Source organism: Leguminivora glycinivorella, chromosome 4 (assembly GCF_023078275.1).
Source record: "Leguminivora glycinivorella isolate SPB_JAAS2020 chromosome 4, LegGlyc_1.1, whole genome shotgun sequence".
NCBI lineage: Eukaryota > Metazoa > Arthropoda > Insecta > Lepidoptera > Tortricidae > Leguminivora > Leguminivora glycinivorella.
Window position 1 is genome coordinate 11,279,343 of NC_062974.1, and position 20,626 is coordinate 11,299,968.

Consider the following 20,626-nt stretch of genomic DNA (forward strand, 5'->3'; position numbering starts at 1 on the left):
AGCTACCTATACCTTATCATGACCGAAGCGAATTAAAACGTAGGTGAGGGATAAATAATGCTATCAAAGCTCATAAAAGAGCTTTATACTACAATTTTCTTCTTTTATAAGATTAAAATAATCACCTCTGTTTTGTACACATGTGCACGACAAAGTGCAATTCATTTTCTTTCATGCTTTTATTACTGCGATGTCTGTGATACAGAAAGTAATTTCTACTGCAGATGTTGAACAACTTAATGGGATTTTTAGGAGAAACAAAATAAATTTCCATTCTAGGTACAAAAATATAGGAAACGAAAACAAATACATACTTATATGTATACGAATAAGGTAGGTACTTGCCGGCGTCTAAGATCGTTATTTTTATTTTGTATTTTTCTCATTATTAACATTACCTACATAATTACAGTTTTGAATATGGTACTAGTTAATGGACGTAGACACAGGTAATTTAAGCTCATTTACAAAAGTATGAAATTTTGATAAGTAGTGGCAACGTTTAAGAACCGGGACATCTTACAGGCGCCAGTACCATACATAGAAATTTCTCAACCATTGTGGTGGAATTCCTTTAAACCACGAAATTAGGTGACAGACTTAAGTGATGAATTAGCTATTGTAATCGCGATGCGTCGGTATGCGCGCAGCCTAGCGGCCGCGGAGTCCCGGGTTCGACGCCCGGCGGCGTCGGCTGCGCGCGCGCAGGCTCTAGGATATGCACAGGACGTCGCCATTACGCTCCCTCCATCGACAGCGAGCTATAATTCTATACCCGCACAATCATAATTATTACCTATACCTAGCTACATGTAAAAGGACTTAGTGTTTGGTTTTTGATTTTTATTATTCTCGTGAAGGGTTAGAGTAATTTTATGGATTCAAAGACCCACACTGAAAAGCAGTGAGAACGGATGGGATCGGGTTGCTCTTGCGATTATATCAATATAAGTTCATAGGTTTATTATACACGGCATGAATTTACTTGTTTAACTGTCATTTAACGTTTATTGAATAATTTACAAATAAATTAGCATCGTTAAGCTGTAAACATTATTAACTGAGAAAAATTCAAGAAAAATGTATGATCCGATACACAAAGCACATCATCATTCATCGGCCATCGGTCTCGCTACAGCACTTTTATCGTCGGTTGAAGATGGCCACATATAGTAACGTTGGCTGGATACCATGAAATTAACTCATATACATACTCGTAACTCAAAACAAAGTTAATCATGTATGTCCTCTTTATAATGTTGACGAGATCTTGAAGAACTTTACCAGAGTTGAGATTTCCTGTCGACTTTCTGGCCTATTCTATTTTAATAAGCGTCAAAATTTATCGATAAGGTTTGGATCGGAACTGACATTGACATACTTAATATATACGATCTGTAACTTGTCGAATTTGCGATTTTGGTGTTTGTTGAAATTATCACAATACATAATTTCGAAAATTCGCCTAAGATCTTGAAAACCTACCATAATAATTTCGGTTTCTAGCCCGGAGTAACAGGAAAATTCAGTTGTTGCTTTTGGGAAAATCCGGATATGCAGAGATGCCAGAGAGTCTTTATTAGTAATTGTTTTATTGATATTTAAGTAACTTTTCAATGAATTCCGAGATGAGAAAAACAGTTTTAGTGCTTCGATCGATGAAAGAAAATCATTGCGCGTTAATTTTTAAAGCCATGGCCAATGCAGATAGAATACAGATATATGATATATGTACCATCATAAGAGCTATTGATTTGTTACCCTTCTCAAAGCAGTTTCCCTAGTAGCATTTATCGTTGGGGTGTCCTCGCCAACGGTTGGTTTATTGTTGGGAGATGATAATCGGTTAACCAACAAAGCCCCAACATTGGACCTACCGCATAGAGATTCTGTTGTTTTTCCCACACACGTGTAACATTGGGCCTACTAGCTTTACGGTAGGATAACTAACGAAGATTTTTTACCGTAGGTAGAACATTGGGCTAACCGCATTAAATTCCACGAAAATATATTGTGGTTAAATACGCAGTGGGCCAACGATGTAATACCAACGTAATATTTTCCACAAACTGACAACAATGGGCCAACAGCTTCTACAGTTGGCCAGCCCACAAGGTTTATTGTGTAATTTCCCACAAACCTCTAACGATGGCCCTACTACCTCTACGGTTGGGTAACCAATGATGAATTTGTAGCTTTGGTGTACCATTAAAATGCAATGGGCCAACGATGTAATACCAACGTAATATTTTCCACAAACTGACAACAGTGGACCAACAGCTGCTACAGTTGGCCAGCCCACAAAGTTTATTGTGTAATTTCCCACAAACCTCTAACGATGGCCCTACTAGCTCTACGGTTGGGTAACCAATGATGAATTTGTAGCTTTAGTGTACCATTAAAATGCAATGGGCCAACGATGTAATACCACCGTAATATTTTCTACAAACTGACAACAGTGGGCCAACAGTTTCTACAGTTGGCCAGCCCACAAAGTTTATTGTGTAATTTCCCACAAACCTTTAACGATGGCCCTACTATCTCTACGGTTGGGTAACCAATGATGAATTTGTAGCTTTAGTGTACCATTAAAATGCAATGGACCAACGATGTAATACCAACGTAATATTTTCTACAAACTGACAACAGTGGGCCAACAGCTTCTACAGTTGGCCAGCCCACAAGGTTTATTGTGTAATTTCCCACAAACCTCTATCGATGGCCTTACTAGGTTGGATTAACCAATCAGGAATATCGTAGGATTGTCCAGCCTTTCAGACCTTCCAGCTCCAGCATATCAGACCCTTACCAAATATAATGAAAGAACTCGTCAATACGGATAAGACGAGTCGAAACTCGTCACGCAATATATAATTTCACTTACAAGATTTAGTTAACAGGAAACACACTGGACTAAAAGCCTAATCAAAAGATTCTAAATAATAACCTAACCACAAAATTAAAATTTTGAAAAAACCCCCGACCGTGACATAGTGGACCGATTTTCATGAAACATGGCTAAGAACACTCCCGACTAACTCAGCTTTCAGACAAAAAAAACTAAATCAAAATCGGTTCATCCGTTGGGGAGCTACGATGCCACAGGCAGACACACACACAGACAGACAAACAGACAGACAGACAGACAGACAGACAGACAGACAGACAGACAGACAGACGGACAGACAGACAGACAGACAGACACGTCAAACTTATAACACCCCTTCGTTTTTGCGTCGGGGGTTAAAAATAGTTTGATCGGATATAATGTTTTCATATAATGCAGGCCGCTACCAGCTCTCCTTTATAGAAAAAAATATTTTATTAGAATAAAAAGTCATGAAGTAAAATGTCATAATCATTTATTTCTCTACAATAATAAATAAAATCATAATGAAATGAAATTAAGAACTAGCCTAGTCTACAATAGCTACGCCATTTAGGCATTGTACCAAGGATGCTGGAGACATTTGCTCGTTGTATCGCAATGCTGATACGTTGTAGGCTTGTGTCGGTCATGAGCTAAGTACTGATAGGAATGAAATCCCATAAATGACCGAAAGGAACTAAATCTTGCACGGTCTTAATCGGTCCTTATTAGGTCCTATAGTTCAGTGGGATCGGAGAGCGCTTGACCGAGTGAACTGGATAACAGGCGGAACGAAACAGTAAAAATGCCATTCGCACAAGTGTGAAAGAGATGAAAGGAATGTTTAAGGTCTAAATCTATGCAGGAAAATTAAATATTTTCTATATAAAATATAACTTGGATAATATTATAGGTACTAAAACTTGGAATTATATTCAGTTACCAAAGATTGGAAAAATATCATATGTAAAAGGAGTCTGGAATGAAATGTATCAGACCTAAATCATCCCTGACTCCCAATAACCACCGATCTAAAGGAACTAAAAGACCAACTAGTTCATTTGACCGATTGACCGAGAGCAGAGCACTCTCTGTAGTGAATGAGCCTAATAATTATGTTGTGCAAGGAAAAATTTAAGTAAAATTAAGAAGTTATTTTTTATCTGCAAATAATATGTGAATTTTTCCATTTTTCCTTTAATTTAAAATTATGTAAAATTAAGAAGGTTTTGTACTTTATTAGGAACTATAATCAAAATCGGATTCTAGAAACTCAGCGTCCATTGATTCTGAACTACTGTCAGAGTCATCATCATTAAACACACTTAAAATAAACGATTCAAGTTCTTCCATTATTCTGTTTCTGGTTTTACACTGAGCTTCAATATTGAGCACATGATGAGTCATTTTCTTCTAAAGCTCTGGTGTTATGCTGTCAAAAGCTTCCTGAATAAGTTTTTCAAGGTCAGCTGCTGGTATGCCAAAATTTTTGCTTGTGACTCTTCTCTTTGCTGAGCTCCAGATTAGCTCTATCTTGTGGGCTTGTCTGATCCTTTCTTCCCTGGAGTACAGAAGATACCATGGTTAGCTTTTCCCTCAATATTTATTCTTTTCAATGTAGAAAAACTGATATCTGTAAGGAAAAATTAAATTATATAAACACCATTTACATATACATTATAGGACATGTAGTACAGCTCCATATATTGTATGGTCTGATAGCTAATTCAGTTTAAGAACAAGCAAGTCTTGTATTATATAAACCCAATACATTCTTATAAGCACTGTAGGTTTTACAAACAATAAAATTATTTTGGCCCTGTATACAATAACTATAATCCTAACTTTGGTTGTATTCTATATATGTATAAATCTATGAGTGTTATTAATTATATGTATTATAGCGAGTCCATTTAATAAAAATTCAAATTGAGTGTTAAGTGAATCAACATAATAGTCAAATTAGGTAGGTAACCTATGCTAATCTATTTTTGAAAAAGACAATTACTGAATTCAGTTTAATATTTACCAGTCATTGACGATATTTTCTCTAAATTTTGTTTTGACTAAGCAAATCTTTTCAATCAGCAAGTCTTTCAGCATCCCAAGATTTTCCAAAAGAACTTATTTTTCTTCAGAAACGTCGAGTTTTCCTGAAAACAATAAATACACCGTTAAATTCCATCATTTAAAAAAGATAGATTGGACCGAAAGATATAAGTATTTAATGAACTGTAGATTGGTGATATACTTAAACAAAAGTATCAAATTATTATGCTCTACTAACCTACAAATTTGGACACCACTTCTAGACACTCCATGTTTTCCCTTTCTTCTTCAAAAAAAAATTCTTCACAAATTTTTCTAAGTCCCAGAATCGGGCCCCTTTTGCTATACTCTGACCCTTGTTTTTGTTTGCATTTGCATATCACGGCAAAAATATCACGAATATCATCATGAACTCAACAAAGACTAGCTAGCTAGAGAGCTTGAGTAGCTTGTCAAAGTTATCAATGTCAGAATGACATTTTATTGGGTGTTGCCACTCAATATTTCATTAGACTATAATGTGGCACGAGTTTTACTTTTACATTTCTGATTCGTGAGAGATTATAAACGTGTATAATTATAATCTACACGGTCCAAACGTCGGGAATACTTGTATATACTGCCTTTCTCGTTATAGGGCTCTATATTATACTACCCAACATTTTTCTTTATAATTGGCAACACGCGATAATGGTGCCCCGCCCTGCCCTTCCTTAATCAGTGTTGCTAGACGGTTCCAAAAGTCACCATTTTGGTGACTTTTAGCCCTCCTTGGAGTTCTTTAGAGTATTTTACGTAATGTAAAAATTCTAAAGACATTACTGAATATTATATTTATTTATTGCACATAAAAAATAAGTACAAATGGTGGGCTTAATGCCTTAAAGCATTCTCCACCAGTCAACCACTGGGTCAAAAAGAAACTATATAAGGATTTAGTTTTTTATTTAAATAAATGGCTACACCTATAGTGATTCTCCGATATTTTTTTTAGCCTATTATTGATTCGCCGACAACGATTCGCCGAATGCCATTTAGTAGAATAATCAAACTATAGCTGTCACTTTTGGTCAAATAACGTTTTATGTAGAATCTTGGTTCGGTTTAGTTCGCTTCTGTGCAAATTATTCGAACTATTATTGGACAATTTTCATTTAGCAAAGTAATATTTTCGTTTAGGCCACGTTTAAGTCGAATAACGTTTCACATTTGATACATCGTTCAAACATTTTCGAATAAAAGGACAATATTGTTAACTGTAGAAGCAAATAAATTAGGAATTTCTTACAGGGTATCCCTTTGAAATTTTCACATTTTATATTGGAATTGTTTCATAAAAGTGACAGTGAGATGGATTTACTCTCTTCTCACTCTCACTTTCGTAAAAAAAGTTTCGTTTTTAGGATTCTGTACCTCAAAAAGGAAAAACGGGAACCTTATAGGATCACTCGTGTGTCTGTCTGTCTGTCTGTCACAGCCAATTTTCTCCAAAACTACTGAACCGATTAACTTGAAATTTGTGACTCAAAAAAAAACGGACATGTAATTTTAAGAAAATTTAATTATGGGGGCCACTTTTGCGAGGTAAAATTGAAAATCAAAAATCAAAGTTTTTTGAACTATGTTGTGTTATAATATCAAATGAAAGAGCTTTTTATAACTATCTATAAAAAAAATGTGTCAAGTAATTTAAGAAAATAGGCGAAAAATTACCACTAATGAAATTATCCAATCAAACTCAAATAACATGATCAAAGTGTAAGATTTTAAGAAAAGTAATCATATAAGGTCTGTATAGTTAAATTGTGACACATATACATACGGGTTTTTTTATTTCTTCTCATAAAATTAATTTACCTATCCATACTATAAAAAGGTGACTTGGTCAGTAAAATGGTGACTTTTAGGGAAACTAAATGTGACTTGTGAGTTCAGGGCCCTGGCAACACTGCTTTCTTTCATTTTTCCTTTTCGGCCCATGCGCTGAATGGTGGCTTGGTCGCTTGCATTGCATCGGCACCGGTGTATTTTCTTTGGTGATGTGATGTAAAGCAAGGGAAATTTCTCGTATTTGGCGTCAACATTCAGTGATCAGGTAAGTCAAGATGATATTTTTGGCTACCACGAATGTTATTTTAAGTATCTATATAGTGTGCTCTGTTATGATTTCTGCGTAATGAGTAATCAATGATATATTATGGTGCCTTCATTTAAGTTGTAATGAATAACATTAAGGTGGAAATACATTATTACACGCCACATGACGCGAATCAAATTGCAGTTTTTTGCTATTCACATGTACATCCGACGCGTCACCTTGCTCCGTACAATCGCGTGTGCACGTTTAATACATGGCGGTCATGGGCGTCATGGCGTCGCGTGTTAATAATGTGTTTTCGACTATATTAACGGGTTTTTTCGGTTTTAGTGTGTGATACATGACAATAACCTCTAACAATACAATAGTGTGGGTCTACACAGCGAGGCACGTCCCTTATTTTCTGTGTAGCGGCATGTATAGCGTCGTTGAGTTTGCTGAAGAATGGCTGACACCCGGGAAGCAGCGATGTCTGTGGCCGCCCCAAAAATTGATGACCAAGTTTGCAGCCAAGTAAGTTCAGCAGGGTCTGTATTTTCGTGGCACTTTTGTATCTGTGCTAACAAAATTACTTTTAGATGTTTGTGTTATTGAGATATCTTGTCACAACTTACAAAAAAAAACTAGTATTAAGGCATATTATTACAAGAGATTACTTTCACAGGTGAAAAATCAAATAAACATACCTACTGTTTATAGTGATGATGATTATGAGGCTTATACTGGTGAAAAAAATAGGACTTATCGGAAGCAAGTAACTTCTTCGGTGCAATCTACACCTGTTAGCTCAAAATCCCAAAAGCAACACTCTAGGCCGGTATATACAGAACTGAACAAAAGTGATGATGATACAGATCTGAGCAAACGTGAAGATTTCAAGGAAAGCTCTGCAAAGACTACAGACAGTGAAATGTCACAGCTTCTGCAAAGTCCAAGTGAGTATGTTTTACTACCTACACCCAACATAAGTTAAAAATAAATATTTTATGGCATGTATTAGGATGATGATATGATTTTCATAGATTATCATTATTTTTAAACTTGTGAGTTTTTGCATCAAGTATGCATCATGACTAGTAATATAATTCTTTTAAACGTTTATGAGTCAGTCTGCAGTTTCATTCTGTTTAAGACTTGATAAGAATATGGTCTTTTAAGGATAAGTAGGTTAATAGTATTTATGACTACTTAATTATGATCACCTAATTTAAAAATCAGCCTCTTCTCTTTCTCTAAAATCTTTTTATTTTCAGGTGGCCTGGATAACCTAGACTTTACAATAACACCATTTTTTATAAATGAGAAGCCAAATTCACAAGCCTTAGGTGAGAGGAGTTAAACTCTTAGTGTCATTCATAACTGTTAGAAGTTACATCTGCATTTTTACCTTACTACCCAGTTGTATATTTGCATACCTAAAGTAAATATTTGCTAACATTATATTCTTATATTGATTTCAGATGTCATAGCTAAGCACTTAGCTCGAATTGAAGCTGACTTGAAAGAGATGCAAATCGCACAGAATGAAATATTAAATAGGGTGCGATCATCTTCTGTCTCGATGGAACATTCACTGCCAGGGGAAAGAACATTGCCATGTGAGGACAGCAAGGATTTGATTGATACTGAAAAGTGGATAAATGCAGCTCCCGAGAACAGAAAACTTTTGGTATGTCATTTATTATTATTAGTTATTACATTGTCATAATGTGACCATCCATGGCTGGAGGGTCCTTATGGCAAGGCCATGTGTAATTAGTATAATGCAATTTGTATTTTGCTCATACTGGTTTGAGGTATTTTTAACCCCCGACGCAAAAAAGACGGGGTGTTATAAGTTTGACGTGTCTGTCTGTGTGTGTGTCTGTCTGTGGCATCGTAGCTCCCGAACGGATGAACCTCCAATTTAGATTAATCTTGCTTGCCCCAATTGACCCCAGCTGTCTCATTATTTAATAAAATTTACGGAAATTACGTAGCTAATTGCATATGTATTTACATCTTTTATAGACGCAGTGCGGTTGAACCAGGTTGCAACCAACGCTACTGATGCTGTGATACAAGAAATAATTCAGATGAATATGGCTACATAGTTCTTCCAATATATACACCTTCTTGTTGACACTTCTCACAAGCGCGCAAGGAATTGTGGGATTTGATACATTTTATAAATGCCCTAGCTGGTGCATCTGCTATTATACAACTTACTTGAAATTCAAACTTTACTCCATTAACATATAAACCATTCTGCTCTAACCGTAAACATTCTTCTACAAAGGGACGCAGAAATACAGCAGCATTGTTGGGCTTTGATTCCCCGTAATAAAGTGCTACAATAAATAGCTGCTTGTCGGGAGATTGATCTAAACCACCTCTGTGTTACTGATAAAATGAATATTCTCTTTGTGTCATTTTTCGTTGCATGAACGGTTTTTAGATGTTGTGCCTTTAGAAGCTCTTTCTACTAGATATATTTCAAGGCCAAAGTATACATATCTATGAACCACCAGCACAATCTGTAACGTTTACATTACGCGGCGTTTCTAATAACGTTCGTGCATCCCTCGGTGAAGAAGAATGACAAGGTTGCAACTTTTTTAGCAAATCGTTTAGAGCAGAGTGACCTAAATTATGTTTCTTAGACCACAATACAAGAAAAGAATTAATATTATCATCTGAATCAGATGGAACATCAATATCTCTTAAGGGTTCTTTGGTATAGTAATCAATTGGAATATTTGAATTAAAAGCTACGTCAATTGTACCGTAATGATCTGCACTTAAGAGTGATTCATGTTCAGTATTGGAAAGAGAAGTGAGTAAACGTAACTCTTGTTTGATTTGTATTGTCTTACGAGCTAGACTTCGTTTTTTTTTATTTTTTTTGTAACAGCGGGTTTGCTACTGCTTGGCTCTTCGGGCTTCCCGTCCTCCATTGCGGTCCTTAGTGAATCTGAACCAATTTCATATTATCTCTTAGAACCGAAATTGGATTTGTTAATCAGGAATATGAAGACCATCAGATTTTAAAAAGTATACTAACAGAACTTGATTGATATTGTAGTCATTAAGAAGATAAAAAAATGTCCGAAGTCTGATTCCTATATAATTGCAAAATATAGGAATTCTTAAATAAATCTGATTTTTATGTGGAACATTGGTTCCACATAAAAATCAGATTTATTTACAACAGTAGCAAATTAGGCATATATAAAGTTAGTCACGGCACAAACAGATTTTTTTACATCTCGTCACAGTTGCACAAAATATGTTTACTGTTACCCAACTTTTGTGATAATGATGACTCTTTTGTATGTAGGTATACCCTTTGTATTATACTATTAGGTATGGCCAAAGACTAATAGAAGTATATATTTATACTTAATTAAGACGAGTAAGGCTCCATTAATTGTATTAATTGTAACTTTTTAACCTTTTTAGGCTACTAGACTTATATCAATATTGGCAAAATAAATAATTGTTTTCTATAGAATTTGACTTAAGAAACCAATATTTATAGGCATGAGGTATTAAAAGTGTATGTTGACTACCTACGTATTTTTGACTAAAAATGATTTTTTTTTTAATTTTGGACACTGAAAACGCTATCGGCGATGTAGTGACGTCATAGGATTCCAACCTAACTATGTCGAATCATAAATGACATTTGTGCCTTATATTTAAATGTTAGAAAATGTTGTTTTCCAGCAGAATGACAACAAACACAGATAATCTATAGACTAACATGGCTGATGTTTTTGCCTGATTAATTAGTTCATAGTTCATAGTTAGTTCATAGTTATTTATTCATTAACAAAATGATTGTGTATGAAACAAATATACAAAAGAAAATAACATACAATATTTACATTACTTAACAATAAAATATCTTAATATAGATTATTCATATTTACAATTCCATTAATATTATACATTATGTCAAAACAATTTAAATTATTAAACTAAAAATCTTCTACCTTATAGAAGCACTTCTCTTCCAAAAAAGCATTTAATTTATTTTTAAATATTTGTGTATTATTTATTGTTTTAAGTTCAGCAGGCAACTTATTAAATAACAAAACAGATTGATTGATTAATTAAAAGTATACTTTGAAAATATTTTTTGCGGTTTTCAAGTCATAATAAAATATGGCAATATTTTTTTTCGGTTCATTGAACAGTAATTAATAATATAAGAGAGACTTTAAAAAGGGTCAAGTAGCCTATTACCACCTGTTATCACCAAATTGTTACCTGTGTACTTATTGTATTGTGTTGTACTCTTTCTTTAATACGTATGTCATTTCACACTGGTGTACACATTTTTAAACTTAATTATAGTCATAAAACTGATACAGACCTATTTATTTTAACATCTTACGCTAATTGGTTGTATGTACCCATTTTCTGAAATTCCTTATCACTTTTAGAATTGTACCGACCTAATGTTCATACAACTTGTATGAGAATTAGGTCGGTACAATTCTAAATTAAGGTGCGACAAAGGGTCTCCGAAGGAATCGCTTGAGGGTGCCTGTGTACGTTAGGGTCTCTCAGGGTGCCTGTCCACTGGAGTGGAGCAAGGCAGCGGAGCGGTGAGCGAGGTAAAAATCCACCAATTGAATATCATAAAATCTCCGCTCCTGATATTCTATTGGTAGATTTTTACCTCGCTCACAGCTCCGCTGCCTCGCTCCGCTCCAGTGGACAGACACCCTGAGAGACCCTAACGTAGGCCCTCCGACAGAGATGTTTATAAGGCCCTACGTTGATAATCAAGTGATGGCCCTACAGCTATTACCATTCCGTAGGGCCTCCGAAGTTACTACCTGAAAGGCCCTATGTATGCACAATAAACTGAGGGCCAACAGCTGTAACTATTAGGTAGGGCCTTCGTCGGATATGTTTCAAAGGCCCTACGAGGAAAATCGAGTGAGGGCCCTACGTAGGATCTTCAACGTGGGCCCAACTTGTTTAAGAGTTGAATAAATAACGTTTAGCCAACGGTAGGGCCTCTTCTATAAATACGCAGTTGGCCCGACGTAGTTGGCCCCTTGTTGATTCTATCGTTGGTCCTTCTATTCCTAGGGGTGACACGCCGGACGGTTGGCCAACCTAAAGGTGGACAAAGGCCCAACAAACAGCCAACTCAAAATGCTACTAGGGTTTAGGATACGTTAACTGCAGAAGCTACCGCATACATGATTATGAAGTAGATTTTGCTCTCCTGAAATATTAATCGGTATATTTTATGGCAATCTGTTTCAAACATCTCACCTCTCTATTAATAATAATCAATACATGTCATAAAACCTGTCAGAGGAGACTGTAAAATAAGTCCCTGGACTAGTATCTAGTCAGGCTACACAACATAATACGTACCTACTTATGACTATCGCAACATGTGCTTCAGTTTGAAACAACACGGTAACCGTATGTTTAGAAGATAGCGATCATCGAACGATCAATTAAGCTATCTCGCGCCGCCGGCGACCACAGCACAGTTTCCGAACTGCTTTTGCGGTTTGCTGTCCATTGCCCGCATTCATCTTTGCGCTACAATTACTTTACTTCTATATAGGCGTATCGGATAAACCGACGTAGTTTGAAGAAAACTAGTTTCCGTGGCGCTCAGTGCGAGCGGAAAGCCTTCTCGCCTCGGCAGGATTGTCCCACCAGTTCAACGCTCAAGTGCAACTCAGGCGCACATCGAGCGAGTCTGTAGCGGTGCGCGGCTGCGCGGTTCCTTGCGCGGTGTCCCAGATTCGATTTCCGAACAGGACTATTATTTCTGACTGAAAACGATTTAACTAGATCACGATTGTTTTGCGAGTTGGTAACGGAAACTGTCAGAGTGAAGTGATTGGTCGAGACGTTACGTTTGAATGAAATTGCGGTAAACGTGAGGTGCTGTGCTTTTTACGTGAATACAAAGGTAATAACATTTTTAATTAAGGCTTATTATGATCTTTATGTCTAGGACTAGTAAGCTAAAGATAAGGTCTATAAGTTTAATTGAGTTGTTGAAAGTTGCCTACTCAAATGCAGTTTAAAATTCGCATGCAAAAGACATCAACGAGCACTGCCCAGTGAACTTGGCACTGAAACTGAATATGTATTATTTTAATGGTAGTTATAACAACGATCCTAAAAGACAAGACTGTTATACTCGTATGATTACGTTATTAATAACTTCATACCTTTTAGCAATATAACGGTTTTGTAAAGTGGATGCTGTTGAGTACCGAGTCACGAGATGGTGCTTTTATGTAGGTAGGTATAAAGTAGTATGATTATGATTATTCCAAAATTATACAAGTCCGGTACTTGTTCGCAAGTAAGTGCAAAGTTTAGCAACAATCGTTAGCATTTTTCATGTTTGAATAATTTGAACTTATGTCATATTTGCCGATATATGACATTAATAGTTATTTATTACGTAGTATATCAATCACTGTAATGAATGACTGATGTTATATTTGATTCTAAAAACATTGAAAATATTTAGTGAATATTTCCTTTAACGTAAAATTCTGCCATTAATTGTACTTAAACCTTTACCCATACATGTGTCAAAATATGTAAGTGACCATAATAAAGATTACATCGTCCCCAACAAAATGGTAACTTGGCTATGGTCGTTATGATATGGTACCTATTACATGGTGCAGTGTTACCAGTGTTACCACTGCCCAGTTACCACAGGGATGTAAAATTTTACACGCATGGAAAATGTTACCTAGCCTAGACGTTGTCAGCTATAAAAACATTGAATTTATTAAGTTTTCTCTTCTTCGCTATTCACTAAATTATTAATAATTATTAATTGATTATGAATAATCTAAAAATAATGTAACGTCATACTGTTTACGAGTACTGAATGTACTGACACTGATGGTGTATGGACCGTGTGAAAGCCTCGAAAGCATGAGTCATGTCAGAATGTCGAAGTTGACGCGGTGTTTCGGAAACTCGTTTATGCATATAAGAGTAATCTGTCACATGTTGAAGTTTGAGAACAACCCGTTAGGTTTTAAGCAGGTTGATGAAGCACCGACGGCGATGCGTGACCTAAACCTATACGTATTCAAACGTAGCTGTAAAACTTCGAATGTCGAATTCCACATGACATAGCGTAACGCGTCATAGTGATGTGAATGTGAACGACATAACAGCATCACTGTCTCAGGTACTAATGGAATATCAATAAGAGTTGTTTGTGTCATTGGACTTCAAGTAGGCACTTCTCTACTCATATAGCTCTATAATAAACGTTTGCTATTATCAAAATTAAAAAGTCTGTCAGTGTTCGCAATAACTAAGTTAATTACATAATAACGCACCTTGAAAGCGATTCGCGGATACTAGCAAAAGGAAGGTTTTCATTATATTTCAATATATCATTACTTACAGTTACCTCACTCACTTACTACCATGTTTGTAACGACCGGCCCAACATAACAAGCTAAATAAATAAAAGTTCACACGATTATTCTGCATCATTAAAATAATTGGTCAGTTCTCAAATCGATTCATCAAATTTGCAAAAACACGCATGTTCACATCTGAACACACCCATAACAGTGTAGTGGGCAAGTCGACAATGTCGAGTCGCAGACGCAGTGCGTGCACCTAGCGGGACCCCGGTGACATACTTACCCGAGCGCGGTGCATAAGCGGGTAATAAGCATTATCTCACCGCTCCCATGTTAGCATTCGCGTAGATAGTTTACCGTGATGTTATGTCTTATTTAGTAATCAATGGAGAGAGTTATGGCCTAAAGTCTCGCAATAAGATTTACATTGAAGACTGTTTTATGCAAAACTGCGGTACTGCTCTTTCAAATCAAATAGCAATAGCTCTCTTTTTCTGGCTTCTGTATTATATTCTTTTGATTTGTCATTTTTTCCGATGTGCCTAAACCACTATTTACTTGATGGTCTATGTGTTGAATTGTCAATTTATGTATTTGTTCTTAAATAATGTACATAATTGAGAAGCATCTCTTATACAGAGGTTACTACACCGTCGGTATAAAAAATAGAAGTCGTGATCCGCAATAGCGTATCTAACAACGCCAATTTAGTGTTTGGCTCCAGAACATGAAATTTGACGCTCGCAGGTTACTCGGATGCTTTTAAGATAACAGTAAATGCGTTTACTGAGATTCATCGCACTCGATTTAGATATGTTATCTTCAAATTAAGTGTTCCATATACTAGGAATAATGTCATTATTTTTAGAAAATGTTCCTTAGAGCGATTATGTTACACTTATTGTCTTTTCAGTTCATAAATCAAGTGATACTATTTAAACAGGCAGCTCAGCTTATAGAGATATGTGTTAAAGAATTAGGTACATAGATATACGATAAATAAGATCGGGCTTTATAAATATAGGACAGCAAACAATTCGACTACCTATAGGACTTACAATCCGTTGAAAATCCGAACTAAAAATCATGCTTCAAATGAGAAACAATGCTGATACCAGTGTATTATCGCGATAATTGCCAAGATGAGTCTGCTACAATTTAGCTTGGACCGTTTAAAGAACAATATGGCGTTTAAATAAATCTATATTATCTTTGAAATCGTTCTTCCTATTGATAACAAAGGCAGGTAAACGAGTAATTGGAATGACGTCAGCCGAGGCCAGGGCACCTCACGGATCCACCCTGGTCCCCGGAGGACGCGCGTGACACGACCCGCGCATCATCGCCAGCAGGAAACGCATGCAAACACACGAACAGCTACTTCACGGTACTATGATCTAACATGTTTTAAGCATGAAAATTATGTAATTTATTTGTTTTTTATAAGAGGTTTGATTGAGATAATCATTAGGTCTTTCAAGGAAGCGTAATTGCGACTGCGGCTAATTCGATATATTATGTTGTTTAGATTATTTAATACCCATCAATTGGGATATTGATATGTTATAATGTTTAGTCATGTTTATGTCAGACGCTACATACATACAAATAAATAATGTGTACATGCGTACTAGTACATGTTGTAAAGTTGTAGGCCTTGTAGTTGTATTACTAATAGGTAATTAATTTTGCATAAATAGATCACAAACCTATAAATATGATGACTTATTTAACACAACACGCTAAGCTCCCACGATGCATACCATAGTTACCATACCAGTGTTCTGTTGTTGTACAGCTATTAGTAATTAAAATCTGTAATGACTCACAATGAATACTCACAATTAAATAGTTTTTTGTCATTAGCCCGTGATACTTAAGCTGTGATTGTCTAAGACGCCCCTGTAGTACAATATTAAAGCAATTAGCTCTATTGTTGTCGTGGCTCTCTGTACGCGTCAACGTTTTGTTTTGCGCGTCGCTTAGCATGTACCGTATTCGGCCGAATTCCGACCCAAACGTTATCTCACCTAGATTTACTAAAGCGCCTATTAAGGATTTAGGACGTTTTAGGACTAAACAACCTGTGTCTTGACAATCTGCCAAACAGTATTTGTAGGCATTGCGAGAAGTAGTACATCGATACAACAGCGCAGCTCGAATCCAATGGCAAAACCCAAGCTTCCGATATTCGATGTCAATAACTTGATACATACCAGCAGTAGGTACAAGTACATATGTTATGCGCAATTAAGTCGTGATTTTTAAACAAACATAAGACCCTCGTCAAACATAATAAGGTCGTTGTCATAAAAAAAGTCATTATGTCACTATGTAAAGCTTTGTCAAAAATCCAAATTATAAAAACAATATGAATACTCATACGTATCAGATAGGTATCAACTTTAAATGCAGAATGTTTGGGTGTAAATATACATTTGCAAATTAAAAAAAAACATTAATTGGGCAATGGATACGTTGCCTATCAAATACAATACAGTAGTTCAAAATTACCTCATACTACTTACTTAATACCACGAACACTATTTGTAGCAATATTATTCAACTTTTTATTTCAATTATTATGTAAAAATTATGCTAAAAGGTGACGTTGTAAACTTGTAACCTTATTCATCATCGAGGAAGCTAGACATAAATCATCTGATGCGAAACCGACACAAAGCCGACCGATAGTTTGGCAATTTGCTCAATTTGGCTACAGTGTGAATCTACACGGATCCTTGAACTGTGACTGCAGCGCGCTCGGCGCGAGCGCAGCCGAGCGGCCACGTGCGCCGGAGTGGAAAGGTGACATTGACATTGGGCAAGCTGCAGCCAACCACGCTGACACTCGGAAACGTTGAACTTTGCGGGTTTGTTTACCAATACCGACGCAGTTCTTGCATACTTGCGATGACGGTATGGGGACTATCCGGAACAACACAAATATTTATCCACCTACACAATGTTAGTATGGAGTATCAATGTCACTAAGGACAACATTCAATGCTATTATTAAAGAATTTATATTAATACTTGCTGTTCTAAGGCGAGAATTTTGCTCTTCTAAGTAACAAATTATTTTCAATTTCGCGGTAGTTACATGCCTCGTAACTGTTTTTAGTAATTACCCGAGCTTCTTGGGTTTTCTTATAATTTTTGATACGCTCTGCAGGGTTCTTTAAAAGCAATTGGTTATGAGTAAGCGAATCACGGAGATTTGCTCACAAAACTGGAAAGATTTAACGGTAGAATTATCGCTGACTAGCTCAGAAAAGCTATTTGAGGAGTGTCTTCGAAATTGCATATTTGAATATTTGTTACAGTCTTTGTGAAAGGAAACTCATAACTTTAAGGAGTTAGGTGTAGTAGAGCTGCATCGAACATTACCTAACCATAAATGCCTACCGAAACTAAAATATATTTAAATAAAATAACCCTTTAAACCATGACTAATTAGGTAGGTTTATCATTCAAATAGGTAGCTATATTATACTTGTTCTCGAGTAACTGAAATAGATAGCTCGCCGTGCGAGGGTGTTCCTTATCGTATGTAGTTAATCTATAGCTACAAGATTTAAAACGCTGTAGATAATATATTGACATAAGTTACAGTTAATCAGTTTTTTAGTGAAGCAGCTAGCTAATTTGATTTGTAATGGATAAAAGCGTCGTGCACGTATTTGGGTATCTTTTTCTTTTGAGTCTATTTATAAGCTAGAGCCTTGAAGACTTGAGCTTTTAAGAATGTTAACCTCTTTCAACCAATGTCAGGCAAGTCTAACCGAGCTGCGACCAAGGTGTGACACGACAATAAAGCTCAACATGTGAAGGCAGAACCTTACTGATAAGCAGCAATTATTTCCCACGGTGCTCATGGTCTATGAGTCAACTGTAACAGGTAACTGCGATGCACCGGCAAGGCCTCCGTGAGGCAACGTGCTCTACGTGTTAACGACGCGTAACTCGTGTTACGGCCTCTGGAAACTAAGTTACATACCTTTTGTAAACTGGAACATACGTTTACAATATTATTTCCTACCGTGCCGTTATGTTTACTGTAACCGTCTCCACAGATGCAGAAATTCGCTTAAAATCGACACAACAAGGCAAGTTGTAAGCTTTTACTCGAGAGCCGCAGTTAACCTAATATAAATGGTTCTAATTGGTTTTACCGAAAGTTTCATTTCACTTAATGTGTTTCTCTAACAGTAGGTACTTTAAACTTTTAGAGTTTCATAGTGAGTGAAACCTAAATCATATTTCTTCACTTACCTAGGTATAGTACTTATGTTGAATAACTATTAAGTTAAAGAACTGGTGCCGTAGCCGAATGGCATTGCTGCGACGCGAAACGAAAACGAAACGCCGCGAAAGGTAGCCTGGCTGTGTCGCGCCAATATGAAAGAGCGATAGAGATAGATATCTATGCGAGTTTCGTTTCGTGAGCGTTTCGTGAGCGTTTGTGCCATTCGGCTACGTACCCTGAAAGTGACTGAAACATTTCAGACATACGAGCCTTTAACGTACTTATTTTAGATGGCTTAGATTACTTGTTCTTTGTAAGTTAAAAAAAAGGAGACCGTTGATTGAAATATGATGACTAAAAACATCCACTTCCCGATATAAATCAACAATTAAGTTTTACACGCCAAAAGTTTTTGCAATTAAGAAAAAATAAGAACACGAAAATTGTATCATAACATGGGATGGCAAAAAACCTATTCATCGCTTGGTCTTAGATGTTTGCAAAGGACGGCCCTGAGCTGAGGTCAGGCTATGTATTGTCAATGATTATTCAATATCTGCTCGAGCCTCATCAGGCAAAAACAAAACACGGTAGATAATATATGACAATATCACGGCTAATAGACAAAAAGTGAGCGAACTGTCAGGACTTGACAAGTGGCATAACTAGTTCATGATGTCATTGAGTAATTGATAGGAGAAGATGTATGGAAGCCCTGCGTTCAATACACTGATTGTGTTTATGCAAATGGACGTGGCAGGAAGGGTCGACAGACTCATATCAAATACTAAAACATCGTCGCAACCGAAAAAGGAAGGAATTTAACCAACATTGATAAAGCCTTTAAGGATACACATTTAAGTACTTAATGTGATAATTTTACATAATTATACCTTCAGTGCTACACTTAGTCAAGTAAAGAATTCACATGAGTTCACAATAATAATTTTATTTAGATACGTGACAGTTCAGTGCACTTATTTTGACTAAGGTGGAGAGTTTGTGAAGTTGAAGAATAGCTCTATAATCTGATAATTCTGAGATTTGATCAATAATTCTTTAACAAGAGATCTGATATTTTCTTAACAGTCCAAACCTTATAGTCTCGTCTGCGTAACATTTTATATGAAAATGGTTTTAGCAGAGTACAGTATCATTAATTCATTACACAATTTCGTTTTCTATCCAACCCTTAATAGGCAGGAGAGAGAGACACTGGAAACTTTGAGCAGATTCATATGCTCTGCTTAGTGCTTACCCCATTTGGGAATACATGCGTGAGGACAAGCGAGAGACAACAAGCTATAAGTTTGCAAGCGGAGTGTTGTTTCGTTACCTCTCAGTTCAAGTATCAGGTAATAACTACAGTATTTTGAGGGCTTATAATACACAATGCACATGTACCTAATGCTGCCAGCATCTACAGCACATTTCGGAAGGAGACTTTTCATTTAGTTTAAGTTTAGGGTTTTTATTGTATTATTAATAATTAAGTCAATTATATCACTTTGTGAATAATAATTAGGTACAGTCAGTACAAGAGACGTATCCACTTTTTCATCATATTACAATGCAATAAGGTGAAAAAGTGGATAATTAGGATCTCTTTGCAGGCAACTATACATTTGTTTGCAAATAAAAATATTTCATAATACTAATAAATAATGTCACAGTTTCGTTTTCTTTCAACTCCTTATTTGCCAAGAGTGGCACAGAAACTTGAGTAATTTCATGTGCTCTGCCTACCCCTTTATGGGATACAAGCGTGATTGTATACTATGTACTAATAAATAAACACTGAGAAACCCCATTCCTATGAATACGTCCCGGGATTTGAGTCAAGTGCAAAATTATTAAATTATGTCGAAAAAATCGATAAATATGGTACTACGTTCTTATTACACCAAACTAAGATGCTATGGGACATATTTTTGAGTAAGATGTTGGACTAAGAGCTTAATAGAGCCGCCAAACCTTCCTCATTT

At 36.1% G+C, this 20,626-nt stretch overlaps 2 protein-coding genes and 1 long non-coding RNA gene across 6 annotated transcripts in view; 2 read left to right on the forward strand and 1 right to left on the reverse strand.

The window, feature by feature from the left end:
• Positions 1 to 4,113: 4,113 nt before the first annotated feature.
• LOC125225485 lies at positions 4,114 to 6,386 on the reverse strand. Its single transcript, XR_007176988.1, has 3 exons — positions 5,157 to 6,386; positions 4,899 to 5,022; positions 4,114 to 4,502 (listed from the first exon to the last, which is right to left on the reverse strand). It is a non-coding gene; the product is annotated as an uncharacterized LOC125225485 (long non-coding RNA).
• Positions 6,387 to 6,510: 124 nt separating this feature from the next.
• Positions 6,511 to 11,369, forward strand: LOC125225661. 3 transcript variants are annotated; one of them, XM_048129475.1, is made up of 6 exons: positions 6,519 to 7,013; positions 7,347 to 7,529; positions 7,681 to 7,951; positions 8,270 to 8,341; positions 8,477 to 8,685; positions 9,027 to 11,369. In XM_048129475.1, the coding sequence occupies exons 2-6, from the start codon at positions 7,461 to 7,463 to the stop codon at positions 9,039 to 9,041; spliced, it is 636 nt and encodes a 211-aa protein (XP_047985432.1). In that variant the 5' UTR covers positions 6,519 to 7,013; positions 7,347 to 7,460; the 3' UTR covers positions 9,042 to 11,369. The 3 variants fall into 3 exon arrangements, with proteins under 3 accessions (XP_047985431.1, XP_047985432.1, XP_047985433.1); XM_048129474.1 differs by having other exon boundaries at positions 6,511 to 7,529; positions 7,716 to 7,951; XM_048129476.1 differs by having other exon boundaries at positions 6,527 to 7,543.
• A 1,323-nt stretch (positions 11,370 to 12,692) lies between these two features.
• Positions 12,693 to 20,626, forward strand: part of LOC125225345 — an 82,216-nt gene continuing 74,282 nt past the window's right edge. Inside the window, exon 1 of one of the 2 annotated variants that reach the window (XM_048129011.1) lies at positions 12,693 to 12,951. The gene's annotated coding sequence lies outside the window, so the exon portion shown is untranslated. The remainder of the gene's footprint in view (positions 12,952 to 20,626) is intronic. The other variant, XM_048129012.1, reaches the window with a different exon arrangement.